This window comes from Orycteropus afer, unplaced genomic scaffold (assembly GCF_000298275.1).
Source record: "Orycteropus afer afer isolate SDZICR_OR568_19922 unplaced genomic scaffold, OryAfe1.0 scaffold00018, whole genome shotgun sequence".
NCBI classification, from domain to species: Eukaryota; Metazoa; Chordata; class Mammalia; order Tubulidentata; family Orycteropodidae; genus Orycteropus; species Orycteropus afer.
This window is the reverse complement of record NW_006921605.1, coordinates 7,522,648-7,540,492: the sequence shown is the minus strand read 5'-3', so window position 1 is coordinate 7,540,492 and position 17,845 is coordinate 7,522,648. Positions and strand designations below refer to the sequence as shown.

Genomic DNA, 17,845 nt, shown 5'->3' with positions numbered 1-17,845 from the left:
TCACACCCGTTGGATCTCAAACAGCTTCACGTTGGTGTCGTACCAGACAGGCGGGTCCACATTCCTGAGGAAGGAAAGGCTGTCACAGCTGGAGCTGGGCATTAGTCCCTTCCAGCCCCGAGGCCCCCACCCTCAACCAGAAAGGCCACCCTGAGCCACTGTCTTGACATTTGCACCCCCTACAGATGAGGGGACTCAGGGCCAAGGTCCCCGCAGAGCAGGCCCCTCACGTGGGCCCCACACCGTCGCCCCGCGGCCCACCTCAGGTAGATGACGCCCCACATATAGGTGCGGAACCACATGGCGGTGCCCGAGTTGGCCTGGTACTTGCGGATGAGGATGGGGTGGGGCACAGGGAGGAGCCCCACCAGGGTCCCGTGTTGCAGGAAGCGCAGGATCTCGGACTCATCCGTCAGGCCCCTGCAGGGATGGGCGGGCGGGCAGGTGGGGTCACCGGGGAGCACAGGGCGTACCCTGGCCCCCGCCCGGAGCCTGGGCCGCCCACCTGGCCCCGCCCCGCCTCACTTGTCGATGCAGATCTTCTCCACCTGCGGAACCAGCACCTGCAGCAGCCTCATGATGGTCTGCAGCGGCAGCTTGGACTTCCAGGACAGCACCTGGGGGAAGGACAGGCTGCCTGGGCTCGGGAGAGAGCCCCGGAGCTGTACGACAGCCTTGACCCAGACCCTGAACCATGCCCCCAGAACCCTGGTTGCCTGGGCCTGGCCCAGGGCAGTGCCAGGAGCAGCGACCGTTAACAACGGGGGGGAGGATGGTGCAGCAACCATTAATAATGGGGGAGAAGATGGTGCCCCAAGCCCTCATGGTGGCATGGCTGGCAAACACCATCCCTGTCTCCGTCCAGTGCAGTTAGTGGTGATTTCAGGGAACCAGGGGATGGGGAAGTGACTTGGAGAGAAGTCAGGATGGGTACTACGAACAAATCCACACTGTGGGTGCTGGGGAGCCCTGGGGAACAGTGTGGACAGTGAAGCAGGGAAGCTAAGGTCACCTGGCCGGAATGATGACCACAGAGCCCACCCCCATGCCAGACAGTGCTTCAGACATGTCCCCAACTCTGTCTCTCCCGAATGCCCAGGTCAGTCCCTCCGAGGACCAGAGTCCCCCGAGCCAGGCCCCACCTCTGCCCATCTGCCCAACCCCAACCCCGGCTGCTCCACCATGGGCCCCTCACCCACTCCGACGTTGGGCTCCATTGCCCACTGGCAGACCCACTGGATGGTCGCCGCTGCTCCCGCCACACCTGGCCGGACTCCTGGACCCGAGAAGGAACGGGGCATGAGGGGGGGGGTAGGGGGAGGGAAGCCCCCCTTCCCTGTCTCCCACTGGCCGGAACCTGGGAGGGTCATCAGGCTTCCCTGCTGGACCGTGGGGCAAGGGGTGGGGGGGGAGCTGGGGCCTCACTCCCCATGGAGGCCCAGCCCAGCACCCTTTGCCCTGGGCTCCAGGCCAGGGCGGCCCAGTGTAGCTGTGACAGGTTTAGGGCCAGGGGCTGACCTGGCAGGTGGGTAAAGGCCGGCTGGCTGCAGATAAGGCTGATGGATGAGGAGTCTGAAGGCCAAGGACTTGAGCCCAGGAAACCAGCGGGGGCGGGGGGGGGGCAGGGGGAGTGAAAGTTCCCTGCCCCCAGCAAGAGGGCCCTGGCAGTGCCAACTCTGGTGCCCGGGGCACTGGGTGCCCACCCCTCCACCCCAGACAGGAAGGGAAGCCCAGCTCACCCTGCTCCAGGACTCTCCGCCGCCCACCCCCACAACGGGGCCACCATCCCCTGAGCCCTGCTGGGGCTCTGGTTCCAAGGACCGCAAGGTGCCATCCTCTGACACCTGGGACTTCTCCGTCAGCTTGTCAATGCCTGAGGGCACAGGTGGCAGTGAGGCGCCTCCACAGGCCCCTAGCCAGTCTCCCTCCACTGGGCCTTGCCCTCCAGAGGCTCACTCTCTACTTAGAGGCACTGTGCCCAATCTTGCCCCCAAACCCCCACCTGTGTGCCCACTCCTCCCAGAGGCTACATGCAGCCCCGAGGCCCCATCTCCCCAACCAAGCTGCCCCTCCTGGGCCCACCCAGTACCTGGGCCCCCAATATGTCTCCCCTCACCCCTGTTGTCCATCCCCTCTGCATCCCGACCCGGGCTCTTCCCTACGCAGAGCTGGGCGTGACACCCTGAGCCCAGGGCCATCCCGACCATGCTGGCATCCACGCTCCCCTCCCTCCTGCCAGTGCCAGACCTGGCGTGGCCACGAGGCTGGTCTTCAGGGTGCCAGGCTCAGCGGGGGCGGCGGGGCGGGAGCCCTCCATGGAGGCGCCTTCCTGTGAGCCAGTGCGGGACAGGGCTTCAGGCGCCCGCCGGCGCCGCTGCAACGCCTTGTGGATGGCGGGCGGGTCGGTGGGCAGGTTGGCCAGCTGGTGGAAGGCACTGCGTTTTCGGATGATGGCGTAGACCAGGTTGGAGTTGCCTGGGGATGGGGGGGAGTGCGCCTCAACTCAGGGAGACCCCCTCGTCCCACCCCATCTGGGTGAGCTGTGCAAGGGGGAGTTTGGGAGGCAGGAGGGCATCTACCTAGGGGTAGCAGCCTCAGGGAGGAGGGGTGGGGCAGGGCTGGTGCCACATTGTCAGGAAAGCCTCGGGCCTGAGCTGCCCCCATGCCCCTCTCCCGGGCCTTCTGGACCACCTCACAACTCAGCACCAAAGAAGAGTGTCGTCAGCTACCGTCAGGTTGGCCCCCGACTCATGGTGCCCCCAGGCACAACCAAACGAAGCACTGCCTGGCCCTTCACCATTCCCAGCGCGGTGACAGACCTGCTGCTGTGATCCACAGGCCTGTCCCTGGCTGATTTTCGGAAGTAGACTGCCAGGCCTTTCTTCCTAGTCTTTCTTAGCCTAGAAGCTCCGCTGAAACCTATTCGGCATCATAGCAACACACAAGTCCCCACTGGAGGTGCCTTGGCCGAGAGTCGAACCCAGATCTCCCACATGGAAGGCGAGAATTCTAGCATTGAACCACCAGTGTGGCACACGAAAGGGTAGCACCCAGTGACGGGGGCGGGCCCAGCGTGACAGAGTCCACACCAAGCCAGGTGTATTCTGACTGCCCCTGAGCCAGGTATCCAGGGAGGGGTCCAAGAAGACGAGGTTGGGGTGAGCCTGCACGCCTTCACACTGCCCTGCCTTCTCCCTGTTCTCAGGGCTTTTTCACTTAATGCTGTTGTTGTTGTTATGTGCCGTCCAGTCGGACCTGACTCACAGCAACCCCTCCTTGGGTTTCCGAGGCAGTATCACTACGGAAGTGGATTGCCCAACCTTCCTTCTGAACACCTGCCACTAGGAGGTGCTTAATAACTCGTGTTGAGTGAGTAGGGCGGGGGTAGAGGGCCAGCTCTTGTGTTGCACCCACCTTAGGTGGAAGGCTCCCTCACCCACTGCTCCCCGCCCCCAGGCTAGGCCAGGTGAGCCCCTTGTGCTGGTTTCCAAGGGGGACTGGGTGGGTGCCTCACCATCAAATTGGTACTGGATGATGTTGTTGAAGACCTCCAGAAGGAAGAAGACCAGGTGGTGGTTCTGGGCCGCCGAGAAGAGGAACCAGGTGGTAGAGAAGGCCTCAAGCAGGTGCAGCAGCTTGTTGGCGGCCACCATGGACAGGCTCTTGAGGTAGGGGGACACTGCAGGGGAGGGTGGGCTCACTCCTGGGGCCCCACTCCAGCCGCCCCTGCACATCCTGGGCCTGGGCAGGACAAGATGCTCCAGCTCCAATCCCTCCCTGCCCCTCACCTAGAAGACCCCCCAGAGCCAGGAAGCCCAGGCCCCTAGAAGCCCGGGCCGGGCCTTCTGCAGAGCCCCTGCAGGCCACCGACTGTGTGGGCAGCTATGCCGTTTACAAAGCCGCTCACATGTCCCATCTCCTCCCATCCTCCTCACCCCTGAGTGGGAGGCAGGACACAGACAAGATTATCTCCATTTTACAGAAGAGCAAACTGAGGCTCAGAGAAGTTTGCAAACCTGCCCCTCAAGTTCCCCAGTTATAAAATGATCGGGCAGGGAGGTGGACTCGGGACCGTTAAGTCCTAGACTGTCCAGCTGCTGTCATTTAAAAAAGCAAAAAACTAAACCAGCTGCTGTTGTGTCAACTACAACTCGTGGCAAACCCACGTGTGTGTCAGGGGAGAACTGTGCCCCACGGTTTCTCCCCACAGGACGGTTTCGTTAAAGTAGATTGCCAGGCCTTCCTTCCGAGGCACCTCTCAGGGGACATGAAGACCGGACTGTTGGCTAGCGCTGAGGGTGATAATCATTTGCAGCACCCAGGACTCTGCTAGATCACTGTCAGGACGGGGCGCACCTGAGTATATTCTCACACACAGCAACCCAACACGACAGAGCAGAACTGCCCCACAGAGTTTCCAAGGCTATAGTCTTTAAGGAAGCAGACTGCCTCATCTTTCTCCTATGCAATGCCTGATAGGTTTGAACCACAGACCTCTAGGTTAGCAGCTGAGCATTTCACCACTGCGTCACCAGGGCTCCTCATGCTCTCATTCCAACCAACCCAAACTCACTGCCACCAAGTCAATTCTTACTCCTAGTGACTCCCTAATTGGGTTCCAAGGCTATAAATCTTTACAAAAGCAGACTGCCTCATCTCTCTTCTGCAGAGCAGCTGGTGGGTTCGAACCACTGACCTTTTGGTTAGCAGCCAAATGCCTTAACCACTACACCACCAATCACCCTGTTTGCACAGCTCTGTGAGTTGGAATCGATGCTGAACATTGAGTGCAGCTTGGAGTCAGGTGACCAGCCATTCTTTGACTTGTGTCCTCGTCTCTCACTAGCCTGAGGACCCCACAGGGGCAGGATGGTGTCCTTTTTGCTCACGCACATGTTCTCAGAGCCAGCATGCTTAGGGCGCTCACTTAAGATTCATGGGATGGAGCTGGTGAGCAACAAGGAAAGGCTTGGCCCTGGGCTCAGAGCTCACTGCCCAGCTAGAGGCTTCTGTGCCTCCAGGCCACACGACCCAGCTCCAAATCAGAGCACCAAGGAGCCAGCCACCCCTACCCGGGACATCCCCTCTCAAGGTGTTCATGCTGACATCATCCTGGTGGCTGCAGCCGCCCTGCCCCAGCCCACTAAGCCCTCTGCCTCCTCTCTTAGAAGGGACATGCTGGCCTTGCCAGGGGAGTAACATGAAGGCAGAGCAGAGGTGACCTTGACCTTCCCAGGTCCCCGGACTCTAGCCATGTAAACCTGCGTGTCCAACATGGTAACCACAAGCCACGTGTAGCCATCACACACTTGAAGCACAGCTAGTCCTGGCTGAGCTGTACTGTAAGTGGAAAACAATACACATGGGGTTTCAAAGACTTGGTGCCAAAAAGAAAAAAAAAGGAATAGAAACTATCATGTTAATATATTTGTATACTGGTTATGTGTTAAAATGGTAATATTTTGGATCCAAAAAAAAAAAAACCCTGCTCAGGGGGTTTTCTTGGCTGTAATTTTGACAGAAGCAGTTGTCAGGCCTGTCTTCCCCAGCACCCTGGATGGGTTTGAACCACCAACCTTTAGGTTAGAAGTCAAACCCCAACCATTTGTGCCACCAGGGACATTTTAGATAGAGTGGGTGAAACAAAACAGATTATTAAAATTTGTGTCATCTAAGGGACTTATCTCTAAAATTTGTAGAAAACTCCCAACATCTCAACATCAAAAAGACAAACAATCCAATTTTTAAAAAAATGAGCGGAAGACATGAACAGACACTTTGCCAGAGAAGATATTCAGGTGGCCAACAAACACATGAAGAAATATTCATGATCATTAGCTATTAAAAAAAAAAACAAAAAAAACTCACTGCTGTCAAGTCGGATCTGACTCATAGAAACCCCTCCCTCCTTGGGTTTCCAAGGCAGTATCTCTATGGAAGTAGATTGATCAATGTTCCTTCAAACAACCATGAGATGGTATCTCACCCCAGCACTAATGGCAAAGTTGAATAAGACAGAAAACAACAAATGCTGGTGGGGATGTGGAGAACGTGGGACTCATACGCTGCTGGTGGAACTGTAAAATGATACAACCACTGTGGAAATCGGTGTGGTGATTCCTTACAAAGTTGGAAACAGAAATGCCATTTGATCCAGCAATCCCATTACTCGGCATATATATCCTAAAGAAGTGAAAGCCAGGACACGAACAGATGTATGCACACCCATGTTCATTGCAGCACTGTTTCCAACAGCAAAAAGATGGAAACAACCTAAGTGCCCATCAACTGAGGAATGGATAACCAAACTATGGGACATACACATAATGGAATACCATGCAACACTAAAGATTAATGTAAAATCTGCAAAACACCACATAACATGGATGAACCTGGGGACATTATGCTGAGTGAAATAAGTCAATCAGAGAAGGACAAATATTTTATAAGTCCACTATTATAAAAAGTCAAGGGAATGTTTATATATGGAAGGAAACTTTGTTGGTTACCAGATTATTAGTGGTTATTACCAGGGGTAGGAGGGAGGGGAGAAGAGGCAGCTTTTGTCTGGGGGCCATTGAGTTTATGCAGACGGGGGTGGGATATCTTGGAAAAGGACAGACACTAATGGTGTCACAACACGAAAAGTGTCATCAATGTCCCTTAGCTGTAAACGGGGAAGCTGTTATGTTGGTGAATCCCTTGGTATGTATGTTTTCACAATAAAAATAAATTTTAAAAAATTGTGTCATCTGTTTCATGATTTGAATGTGGCTGCTGGAAAACGCAAGTTTGGCTCGCATTAAACTTTTGCTGGACAGAGCGAGTTTGAACCTGGAAGCCCGCGGCAGGTCAGCCTGGGGCCTGGCGCCACCTGGTGGGGAGCTCAGCCTACCGTTGACCACTATCGTCAGCAGGCAATCGAAGAGGGGTTGCAGCCGCTGGTGCCCGCTGGTGATGATCTTGTGGAAGACCTGTGCCGGGGGCAGGGGGGCAGCCATGGGTCCCCGTCGCCTCCAGACGGCCGAGACACGTCCCCACGCGCCCGGGCTCTGCCCACAAGCGCCCCTCACCACAATGAGCAGGTCGGCGTGGGTCCCCGTGAAGACCGGGATATCCATGGGCACACGCACTGAATAGGGCTTGTTGAGCCGCACCCCGAAGTTCCGCTCCCCGCTCAGCAGCAGGAGGATGAAGACGCCGATGTGCATGAGGCCCACCCGCGCTGCGGCACGCGACACAAGGTCACCATGGGTGGGGAGGGGAGGGAGACTGAGGCAGTCAGGGCCCCAGGCCCGAGCCCCGGAGAGGCGGTACAGACCGGTGGGACCCCGCCCTCTGCGAGGGAGCCCCCGCGACCCCACGCCTGCCCCCATCTCACACTGATCGGCTCGCGCGTCGTTGAGGAAGTAGAGAATGGGGACCAAGATGTCCAGCACGTCACTGCTCTTCAACACGAAGAAGAGGAACTTCTGAGGGCGCAGGTGGGCGGGTCAGACAGAAGGGCAGCTCCGCCCCCCTCAGCCCCCGGGGCCTCCCACCTCCAGGCAGATCCCTTAGGTGCCCACCTTGTTGAAGTCACAGAGCTTCCAGAAAAGAACCAGGAGCTCCTGGTGGAACTGGATCTTCTTGGTGGAGTTGGGCAGGTAGGTCTGGAGCAGGGGGTTGGACAGCAGCCGCGCCATACCCTTAAGGATGAACTGGAAGTCCTGGGCGAGGGACAGACAAAGGGTCTTCCAGCCCAGGCCCCCACAGATGCCTCTTCCATAGACCCCTTGGTCAGACCACAGCCCCGCCCCCCCGGCCCCAGGTTGCCCACCCCAAGCAAGGCTGCTCCTAGTGCCTGCCCAACACCTGCACACACACCCTGAACCTAGTCCCTGCCCACCTGGACCCCTTGTTGGCAGGTGCCACTCTCCCGCCTCCTTCCCATCAGCCTGCTATTAACAAAGCTGCCATTTACTAAGCACCTACTGTGTGCTGGGCCACAGAGCTATGCTCATTTGTCCTCACAAGGTGAGGAAGCAGCCACTGTGGTCACCGTCCACATCTCATCGCTGAAGAAGTTAGAGCTCTGGAAGCTTCTGAGCCTCCTGCAAGTGTCTGGATGGGACCAGAACTCAGGCCTGCTGCACTTTCACCTCCACTGTCCTTTCCGCTCTACCTCTGCAACTTGACCGCAGAGCCACCGCCTCCAGGAAGCCTCCCCAGCTATTCCCACCCAGTTGAGGCCATTAGGGCTTTTCTGCATCTCCCCCTACCCCTACCCCCACCCCCACCATCACTATTTTATCCGGGGTGGCCTGAGTCCACGGAGGACTCGAATTCCTTTCTGTAGGAACAGCATTTTCTCTTCTATCTTCCTATCATACCTTCACTGCCCATCCCCTAATCCATCTGACTGAGCAAGACCAGGGCTGGACTCACCTCCTCTCTGTGGATGCGGGACAGGTAGTTCACAAACAGGTTCTCGGGGCCTGGCGGCTGTTGGGGGTGGAGGCCTGTGGTGAGTGGGTGCCCTCACCCCTCTCTCCAGGCCCCGATCCCAGGCCTGCATGGTAGCAGCCAAGTCCTTCTGGCCTCAGATACTCCCCCTACAGCACAAGGTGCCTGATGCTAGAAGGGGTCCCCCACCACCTGGCAGGGCCACTGCCTTCATCCTTACATCTGCGTCGTCCATGGCAGTGCCTGTGGTGGTGCCATCCACGGTGGGGCTGGCACTGGTGGCACTGTCGTGGTCCAAGGTGACGATGAGCACTTGGGCAGCCTCCTCCACCAGGGGCTCCCGGTAGTCGGAGAAGAGCAGGTGATTGTAGGGGATCCCGTAGCCCACAGGGTCATAGGCACACACGGTGTTGAGCAGGGAGGTGAAGAGGGGCAGGGCGTGTCTGCAGAGGGAGAGGAGGTGGGTGCTGACCACCAGGTACGGGGGAGGCCCGCCGAGCAGCTCCCCATTCAAGAGTGTCGAGCCAGGCCTGGGCTGGAAGCGGGGAACGGGACCATGACCCTGCCCGTGCTGAGTGCAAAAGACCCCTCCACGTCCAGGCCCAGGTCTGGGCTCCAGCCTGCGCCTGACTGGACAAAAGGCAGAGGGATCTCGTTACCAAGAGTAGCCTGACAACTCATAGGTGCGGCTCTTGGTAGAAACTATGCCCACACCCCTTAGGTTCTCAAGAGGCAGCTGGTGTTGCTCGGGAGGATAGAAGGGGCTAAAGGCCCACAGGAGGACGCAGAACATGCCTCAGGGGAGTGCTTGCTGAGACCCCACGTGTTCAGTGGGCCAGAGAACTGCGCTCCATGGAGACCCCACGTGCGTCAGTGGGTCAGAGAAGAACTGTGTTCCACAGGTCTCAGTGGCTAGTTTTTCAGAAGTAGATCGCCAGGCCTTTCTTCTGAGGTGCCTCTGGGTGGACTCGACCTCCACTCTTTGGTTAGCAACTGAGTTCACTGACTGCACCACCCAGAGACTCCCAGACACAGAGCGCACACTCACTCAGCCCGAGGCAGAGCGCACCCTCAGTCAGCCGCCCAGGCTGCCACACAAGCAGATTCAGAGATTCCGAGGATGTCAGGGTTCAAGCTCCTCACCTTACAGATGAGGAAAGTGAGACTCAAAGAGGTTAAAGGAGCGCCAGAGAGGACACAGCACCTGGGGGCAGTCAGCCTGAGAAGGCTGGTGACAAAGAAAACTGCCCAGCTCTTGACTGCGCTGGTGGGAGGGATCCCCTGGGGCCCCTTCTCTCTGGGAGAAAAACACAGCTGGGCAGGAAGCCAGCAAAACCTGAAGGACGAAGGTACGGTGTAGGAACCACGTTAGAAAGAAGGGGGGCAAGCCACCACGCTTAGGGACACTGACCTCCATGTGGCCAGCATGGTCCTCGGCACAGCTGGGACGTGTGTCCTCACATACACACGTTCTCCTCGCACTCCACGCAGCCACATGGCTTGCATAACAGCTCGTATGTGCCCCTTAAGCTCAAGAGTGCCCCCCCGGGGCCCCCCCATCCTCAGGGTTATTCATGACATCTCCCCCCCCCCCGTCCAGTGTCTAAGCTGCCCTGTGGCTACCGATCACTTGAAATGTGGCCAAACTGCTATGCGCTGTAGTGCAAACTACATACCAGGTTTTGAGCACTTAGTACAAAAAAAAAAAAAAATGTAAACTATCTTCACAATTTTGTATATTAGTTATGTGTTAAATGTTATTATTTTCAATATGTTGGGTTAAATGAAATAGATTATCATAATCAATTTCACCTGTTTCTTTTTAATTATTAATGTTGCTACTAGACATTTTCATTGCATAGTACCTTCCTATTGGACAGCACTGCTGTAGACAGAGCACCTAGGTATGGGTCATCCAACTCCGCTGTCCCTGGGTATCCAACAGGCTGACAGACAGCGCTGGTAGGCGAGGCTCTAAAGTTACAATTCAGAACCACCAGGGGGCAGCACCTCCATGAGACTCACCAGGCGGGGAAGTCTGGGCTCTGGACTGCCTTGGACAAGAAGAGAATGGAAAGGCCAGGCACTCCTCACCTGTTCTCCGTGGAACAAAAGAACTGCACCCAGGGGTTAGTGCTGCCACTGTCCGGAGCTGGCGGCAGGTACATGGCCTCGGAGAAGCAGGTCAGCAGCAGCTTCAACAGTTCCGTCCTTGGCAGAGAAGAGGAACCGGAGGGGTTCAGTGCCTGAGGGTCCCAGCTGCCTGCTAGGAGGGCGCTGCCCACCCTGGCCGGCATCCCAGCCCACGTCCGTGGAAACAAATGATCCCCGTGGGTCACTGAAGCTGAGGCCGTGTTGCCAGGGAGGAGGGTCTCCTCGGGGTGCAGCTGTGTGGGGCCCAGGGTCCAGCCGTGCAGTGGCCCAGGCTCACCGGTTCATGTCATGGGTGTAGCTGGGCTGTGGGGAGTGTGCAAAGCCCACACCGGCCTCCCAGATGTATTCACAGCTATCCAGGGAGTGGATGTCCTCCGCCGAGTCCTGGGACAGGCATAGGGTTATGTCAGGCTAGTGCCCAGAAGGAACGCTGAACGGACCCCAGCACCCCTGGGGCGGAGATCCACAACATCTCCTAAAGACGGACCCTCAAATGCCCTGGATCCTAATTTACAAGGAAAGAAATGGATGTTTTTGGGTCTCTTGGAAACTAAGTTTTCTTTTGTCTGACACTGTTTTTTTTCCTTGCTCAGTCCATCCTGAGGCAAGGAGATAAGAGGAGGGCAGGACTGCATGCCCCTGGTGGTGCGTGGGGGTGGGAAGCAAAGAACATCTAAGGTCAAGTCCATGCAGGCCACAGGAAGGGTGAGGACCAAGCCTCCCATGTCCAAGCCCTACCCCACCCCCCACCCACCTCGGGCCGGCCAAGACAATGGGTGCCTGTGCCCGGCTGCTGGGGGCAGGCCCGGGCACAGCTGGCTCCTCTCCAGCCCTGCAGCCCCCGCCTCCTCCTCCGGGGCCATGTGTGCCAGGCTGCCCGGCTCTCCCTGAGCAGCCCCTGCCATGCAGCAGCCTGCCCCAGAAGCATCAGCTAGAACAGTTCCCAACTCAGGGGCAGAACCTTCTTGGCCACAGAGGGGTGGGCTCTCACCACAGTGCTCCTTCTGTGGCTCTGGACCGTGAAGTCTGGGCAGAAGAGCAGGTCGGCGACGGCCAGAAGCAGGGACTCGGCCAGGGGCCGGGCGTTTTCATCCTCCTCCTCTCCCTGCTGGGACGGAGCACCCACAGGGCCACCCAATGGGCACTCGCCAAGGAGAGGTGGTCGCAGGGCATACGGGACACGGGATGGGGACTAGGCCAGGCAGGGACCCATGGGCAGAGAGGGGAAGGAAGGGGCCAGAGGAGGAAGAGGAAGTGGACTTCTGGTCACCTCCAAGCTCCCAGTGAAGCCCACGGGGGCAGGGCAGGGAGGACCCTTCCCCAGTGATGGGGCGAGGCACTTGGCTGGGGGAGGGGCCAGGCTATGTCCCCAGCCTCGGGAGCCTCAGCTCTGGACCTGTCGTGGACCCCAGCCCTGGCCCGGTTGTCCGGAGATAAAGCCAGGCAAGGGGTGGGGCTGCGGAGAGGACAGCACAGCGTGGCTCTCAGAGCCCCCAGCTGTCCCCTTACCCAGCCACCCCTGCCCCTGCCTTCCCTCCATGTCCCCTCATGCTCCCGGCCGTACGGAGATGGACCTCCGTGGGAAAGGAGGGTCTGAGGAGCACCTTGACTCCCAGACCTCTGCTGCCCCCCCATCTTGTCAGAGGCCTTTTCTGGGGAAAAGAGCCCTGAAAGGATGTGCCTGGCCCTCCACTCCACCCCCCAGGCCAGCAGCCCCACTGACCCCTCCTCGGCCGGCCCCAGGCACAGTGGACCAGAAGAAACCCCTCCAGTCGGGGTCCTCAAAGATGTACGGCAGCACACGGGTGAGGAGACGACTGCAGTTTAGGACAATCTGCTTCTCCTTCTCCGAGTGGCAGCCGCTCTCGGCCCCCTGCACCAGCTTCTCCACGGCCTGCGGGGAGGCGGGGGGCAGAGGGCACCAGGGCTCAGGGCGGGCACCTGGCCACGGGAGCCACAGCTGGAAGCCCCACCTCGAAGGGCCAGCTCTCCAGACAGAAGTGTGGGCAGAGAGGGGACACGGCGGGGACAGAGGGGGGCACAAAGGGGACCAGGTCAGAGGGCTCAGGGTTGGGAGGCAGAACTGAGAGCTCGCCACCACGCCCTGGCTGAGGCTGAGCTGAGCGGTGCCACCTCCCCGAGGCTCAGAGCCTTTGGCTGTGGAATGGCCACCCCAGCAACAGCAGCCTCCCAGGGCTGCCTGGGAGCTGACTGAGCTGAACCTGGAAACGCTCCCAGGGTCTGGCCCAGAGAAAGCCCTCCCACTCCCACATGGGGCTGCTGTGATTACGTCCCCCACCAAGCTGGGTCAGGAGAACTGGGGAGACCTCAGACTGCCTGGGCCTGGAGGTGGGGATCCCGGGTGCCTGCCCTCTGAGCGCAGGGCTGCACCACCCTTTGCCTCCGCTGGGAAGGTGGGACACGGCCCTGCTGGGAGGGGTGAAGGGGCCGGGCACCCCACCTTGTAGCACAGAGTGGCCAGGTTGGAGGGCGACTCCTCCCGTACGGCCCGTATCTCTGCTGCTGGCACCAGTGCAAAGACGTCCTGAACTGAGGTGGCTGTGTCTGCCCAGAACTGGTCCCAAAAGGCGTCATCAGTGGCTTCCACAGGCTGTGGGGGGACCCAGTGTCTCAGAGTTACACAACTCTGTGTCTCTGGGCCCAGAGTTTACCTGGCTCCATCCCATGTGAGGGACACACTCAGCCCCCGTCACCGCTGGCCAGCACAGCTGGGCTGGGGACAGTCAGTGCAAATGACTGGGACTCAACTGGGCATCCACTTAGCAGGCAAAACCCAAGCTATTCCCAGAGAGTGTGTGACCCCAGCTAAGTCGCCGTCCTCCTCTGGCAGGGCACATCCCCAGGCCACATTGCTAGGTCCCTGCCCAGGGACCCAGACCAAGGGGACATGCACTGCATTCTGTTCACCAGAAGTGTCCCTCCCAGCACACTCAACGATCTCCAATGCCATGGATTCAAACTCCAAGGCTCCCTGACCCACACCTGTCCAGCTCAGTGCCCGCTGCTAGTGCCACCGTGCAGGCCTCACCGCTCTTGCCAGGGCCCACCTCCAACTTCCCCTGCTTGATCCACCATGCATACTGCCCCCCACTCAGATGTTCCAAAGCACAGTGCCAAATGCATAGCTCCCTCACTCAAAGACCTTCAATGGCTCCCCATTGCCTGCTGAACCAACTGCAAACCTCAGCTTCACAGCCAGCCAAACCCTACCTTAAAGACACACACACACACGTATACACCAACACATACACATACATATACATGTACACACATGCACACACCCAAACAACAAAAACAAAAAAACTGATTGCCATTCAGTTAATTCCAACTCATTGTGCCCATGCAGGACAGAGTAGAACTGCCCCACAGAGTTTCCAAGGCTGTCAGTCTTTATGGAAGCAAACTGTCACATCCTTCCTCCTGTGGAACAGCTGGTGGGTTCCAACTGCCAACTTTTCGGTTATTAGCCAAGCGCTTAACCACTGCACCACCAGTGCTCCTGGTGCACACACACACACACACACACACCTGTATCTCCTACCCCTGGACATACCCCTGCTCTTTCTCCCCTCGGCTCACGCCATCCCCTCTTCCCAGCACACCCTCCCCTTCCAATGCCACATTCTAAAAGCCCACCAGTGCAACTGAGGCAAAAGGCCAGAAAAACACTTGTGCCCCTTGACTCGTAAATTCCACTTCTAGAAACGTCTCCTACAGAAACAGTCAGAGATGTGCAGGTGCGAGGATGTTGACCGAAGTGTTATGTCGAAACAGTGAAATGCTGGAATCGACCTAAGCAGCCAGTGGCCGGGGTATGTTTCAAAAATGTGGGCATATCCGCACAACGGTATCGCTGGTATCACACAGCTGTGAAAATAATGTTTTCAAAGAACAACGAATGGAAAATGCGCACGGTGCAACGTTATATGGAAAAGAAGGGGCATACGCTATGGGGTGATCGTCATTTTGCACTAAATCATATATGAATAAAAGACTAAACAAAAACAAACCAGAATGTTCACCGCAACTCTCTCTCTGTATGTGTGTTTTTTATTTTTCCTATTTTTATGCAATAGCACATAATACCAACTTGCTTTCTGAATGATCATCTGTTGAGGGACTGGCACTCCTCTGCTCCCTCAGGCAGGCCTGCCCCTTTAAGGTTCCCTCCACATATCACCTGCAGGAAGCCTTCCCTGATTGCCTCAATCTACAGTTTCCTAAGAAGCTAGAGCTGAGAAAGCCGGAGGTCCTGCTACCACCATAGGGCTGCACTAAATATGTATCACTCCTAACATCAGAAAAATATATATACGCCACACTGGAAAAAAGTTCAGTTCTGAAAGCACTTCCAAGAAGCCCCTTCCCAGCCCTCCAGGCTGTCTGTTCCCCCTGAACCCTCACCCTTTCCTCTGGCACTCACCACTGTCCCTGAGCCTACAGGTCTCTGTGCAATTGCCTTGTGGCTCCCTCAGTCCACGAGCCAGTCTTCCCTGACCTTGCACTTGAGGCACATTGTGGACACTCAGCTGAAATCCATCCTGGAGATCCCTTCAGCCTGTCTGCAGACAGGGCCACACACCAGTGGGACCGTCCAAATGCAGGCTAGGGTCATCAGGTGTACCCACAGGGTAACATGGGGCCATGGCCCTCAGAACAGGCTGGCACAAAGGACGACTCAGTCCCAGAACTGGTAAAGCCAGTTAGCTGGGGGACAGGAACAAAGGCCAAAGGAGAGGCCCTCATGCCCTCAGCCTGGACGGCCCTCTGGGGTCCGGGGCCGGGACTCTGGCCTGGGTCTGGGGCAGGAGTCGGGGGAGGACATTCTAGAAAAACGTCGGAGCTCCACACAGGGGCCTCTGGGAAGCCCTCCATCTCTGACGCGTCCCCCACCACCTTTTGAGGGTCAAGGACTCATCTGGGCTCCAAGTGACATGACCTCAGACTTAGTTCATCTGGGCCAAGTGTCATCTGGGGACAGAATTCAAAATGAGGGGACAGATTCAAGAGGGACCTGAGAAGGCCCCAGGGTAGCTCACCCTGGAAGCAGAGGAGAGACCCCAGCTAGAAGGCTGGCCTTGACTTTAGGAGTGGGGACCATCTCCTTCATTCCCAACTTGGGCCTCTTATCTTGCTCCCACTGTGGTTCAGACACTTGGATTTAGTGACCACTCACTGACCACACAAGGCCAGCCTGATGCTACAGGGATTGGCCAGGGTCACAGGGATCCCTTAGGCTTCGGCAGGGGAGACATGACTCAGCTCCTGCCTCAGTTTCCCCAGATGGGCTCCACTGGGCTTCCCACAGAAGCTTCTAAACCCTAAGCCAGTTTCTTTGAAGCGTGTTTTTGCTGGAGGTGGACCAGTCCATGCTGGTTGGAAACCAGATGGTTTTAACTCAGCACAGGCCAGATCCCAATATGGGCCCAGGGGACCAGCCGCACCTTTCCAGCTTCTCTGGGGACTGGGGGAGGGGGGTAGGGGCAGCAGTGTTCTAATGGACTAAGGGCATCTGTGACCTGTTCTGGGACCTGTCATCCCTGCCTCCCACGCACATACATGTGCATACATGTGCAAACCACCACCCAGCAGGACTCATCTGAGATTCCAGACAATCTCCAGACAGGAGGGTCCCAGGTCCAAGAAGGCCCCCCAGGGCCCCACCTACCCCAGGAGAGGGTCAGGAAACTCAGCAGAAGCTGTTGCCCTCAGGACCAAGGTCAGGCTTGGCCCAGGGCTGGGCGAGGGGGCAGGAAGAAAACAGGAAGCAGAACAGGAAAGCGGGAAAGGCCGGGCAGCTCGGTTTAGGCCCTGCCTCAGGGAAAGGTGCTGGGCCTGCGTGTCCGCTGCCCACAGCAGAAGTCTGTTTCCCTAGCACTGCCCCTGAAATGCCCTGTGGACAACAGGCCGAATGTCCTGGGGACACTGAATGGCAAGGTCCAGGATGCCTGTCTGGAATCCGGTCCTTACCCCCGAACTGCCCAAGCCAAGGCATCACCCAAGATCCCAGGCTTCAGCCACTGAGAGGGCAGCCCAGGGCCCTACCCACCAGGCTGGTCTCTGCCTTCTGCTCTGTCCCAAGCTGACCCACTGTCCTCAGTTGGGAAACGGAATAGCTGTCTCAGCCAGCCCCATCAGAGGGCTGCAGCCAGGGAAAGACAGAGAGACACTGTGCTGAGGAGGGGGCTGACACAGGTAGGACTCTAACCCACACAAGGTCCTCTGGGTCCCGGCTGAGCTGGGCCTGTGGGCCTGGCAAAGAACCAGGGCTGCTGAGCCAACAGCCCGTGGAGCACTCTGCCAGCAAGGTGTTTCCTCCCCAGGTAGGTAAACATGGAGCCTCCCTCCGTCCTGTGGCCCCATGTCGAGGGGCTGGCTCACCTGCCCCCTCCCTCCCACCCACTGACTGGAAACCCCATCCCAAGAGCACTGAGCACCAGGACTAGCCCAGAGGCACGGGCATGGTGGGGAGAAGTGAGGTCTGGCTTCCCTCAAAGGCCTCGTGGCAGGCACTGGACCCTCCAGAGGCCTGGGCATTTGCCGGACAGCCGACCTGTCCAGGGGGGAGACCAGATGCCCGGCCTCCAGGGATGTGACCAGCTGGCAGTGGAGGGATGGCTTGCTGGATCTCAGTCTAACTGCCCAGAGCAAGAGAGGGCCCTGGGGGTGGTAAGTGGGAGGGTCCATATGGCAGCAGGTCCCAACTCCTTCAAAAGCAGAGAGTCAGAATGTCAAAGCAGTCTGGCTCAAGGGTGGAGGAAAGAAGGGAAGGGCTTGGCAGGGAGGCGGCCTCCTGTGGCCCACTGGGGGCAAAGAGGCCGCAGGAGGTGTCATCGTGGACTAGGCTGATAAGCGCTCCTACGCCCATGCCAGAAGGCAGGGGGTGGCAGGGAGGCCGAGGACAATGAGAGGGTCCCCAGCCGTGACCCAGGGGACAGAGAATGAGGGCAAATCCAACATCCCCACTGCTGGGCCCGGCTCAGACGCCCCCGGGCAGGGACGCTGAGGCAGGTGGGCGCTGCGGGCAGGTTCCCTTGCCAGGCTGCCACGCCGTTCCCAGGAAGACGTGGGCCTTCCTGGCGGCGCGGGCATCGCCCCGGGCCCAGCCAGGCCGGGCCGCCGCGCACCAGCTGTTCCTCGACCCGGGCGGGCGCGGGCGGCTTTGTTTGCATTGAGTCAGCGGGGGCTGTGCGTCCGGGACCCGCGGGCACTCCGGGCGGAGCGG

At 58.3% G+C, this 17,845-nt stretch overlaps 1 protein-coding gene across 1 annotated transcript; it reads right to left on the bottom strand.

Annotated features, from left to right (window-relative positions):
• HID1 (HID1 domain containing) lies at positions 1-15,136 on the bottom strand. The gene is made up of 19 exons (XM_007959873.1): positions 15,119-15,136; positions 13,061-13,210; positions 12,323-12,493; positions 11,591-11,704; positions 10,877-10,983; positions 10,540-10,656; positions 8,666-8,888; positions 8,428-8,484; positions 7,569-7,709; positions 7,382-7,472; positions 7,074-7,225; positions 6,896-6,974; positions 3,515-3,679; positions 2,248-2,475; positions 1,767-1,873; positions 1,196-1,276; positions 526-617; positions 262-420; positions 1-64 (listed from the first exon to the last, which is right to left on the bottom strand). The coding sequence occupies exons 1-19, from the start codon at positions 15,134-15,136 to the stop codon at positions 1-3; spliced, it is 2,316 nt and encodes a 771-aa protein (XP_007958064.1).
• Between the last annotated feature and the right edge of the window lie 2,709 nt (positions 15,137-17,845).

Excerpts from the sequence above, each read along its gene's own strand:
- HID1 (XM_007959873.1), bottom strand. Across the intron at positions 11,705-12,322 it reads CTGGGGCCGGCCGAGGAGGG|GGAGAGGAGGAGGATGAAAA; the intron begins GTCAGTGGGGCT and ends CCGTCCCAGCAG. Across the intron at positions 8,485-8,665 it reads CTGCCATGGACGACGCAGAT|CCGCCAGGCCCCGAGAACCT; the intron begins GTAAGGATGAAG and ends CACCCCCAACAG.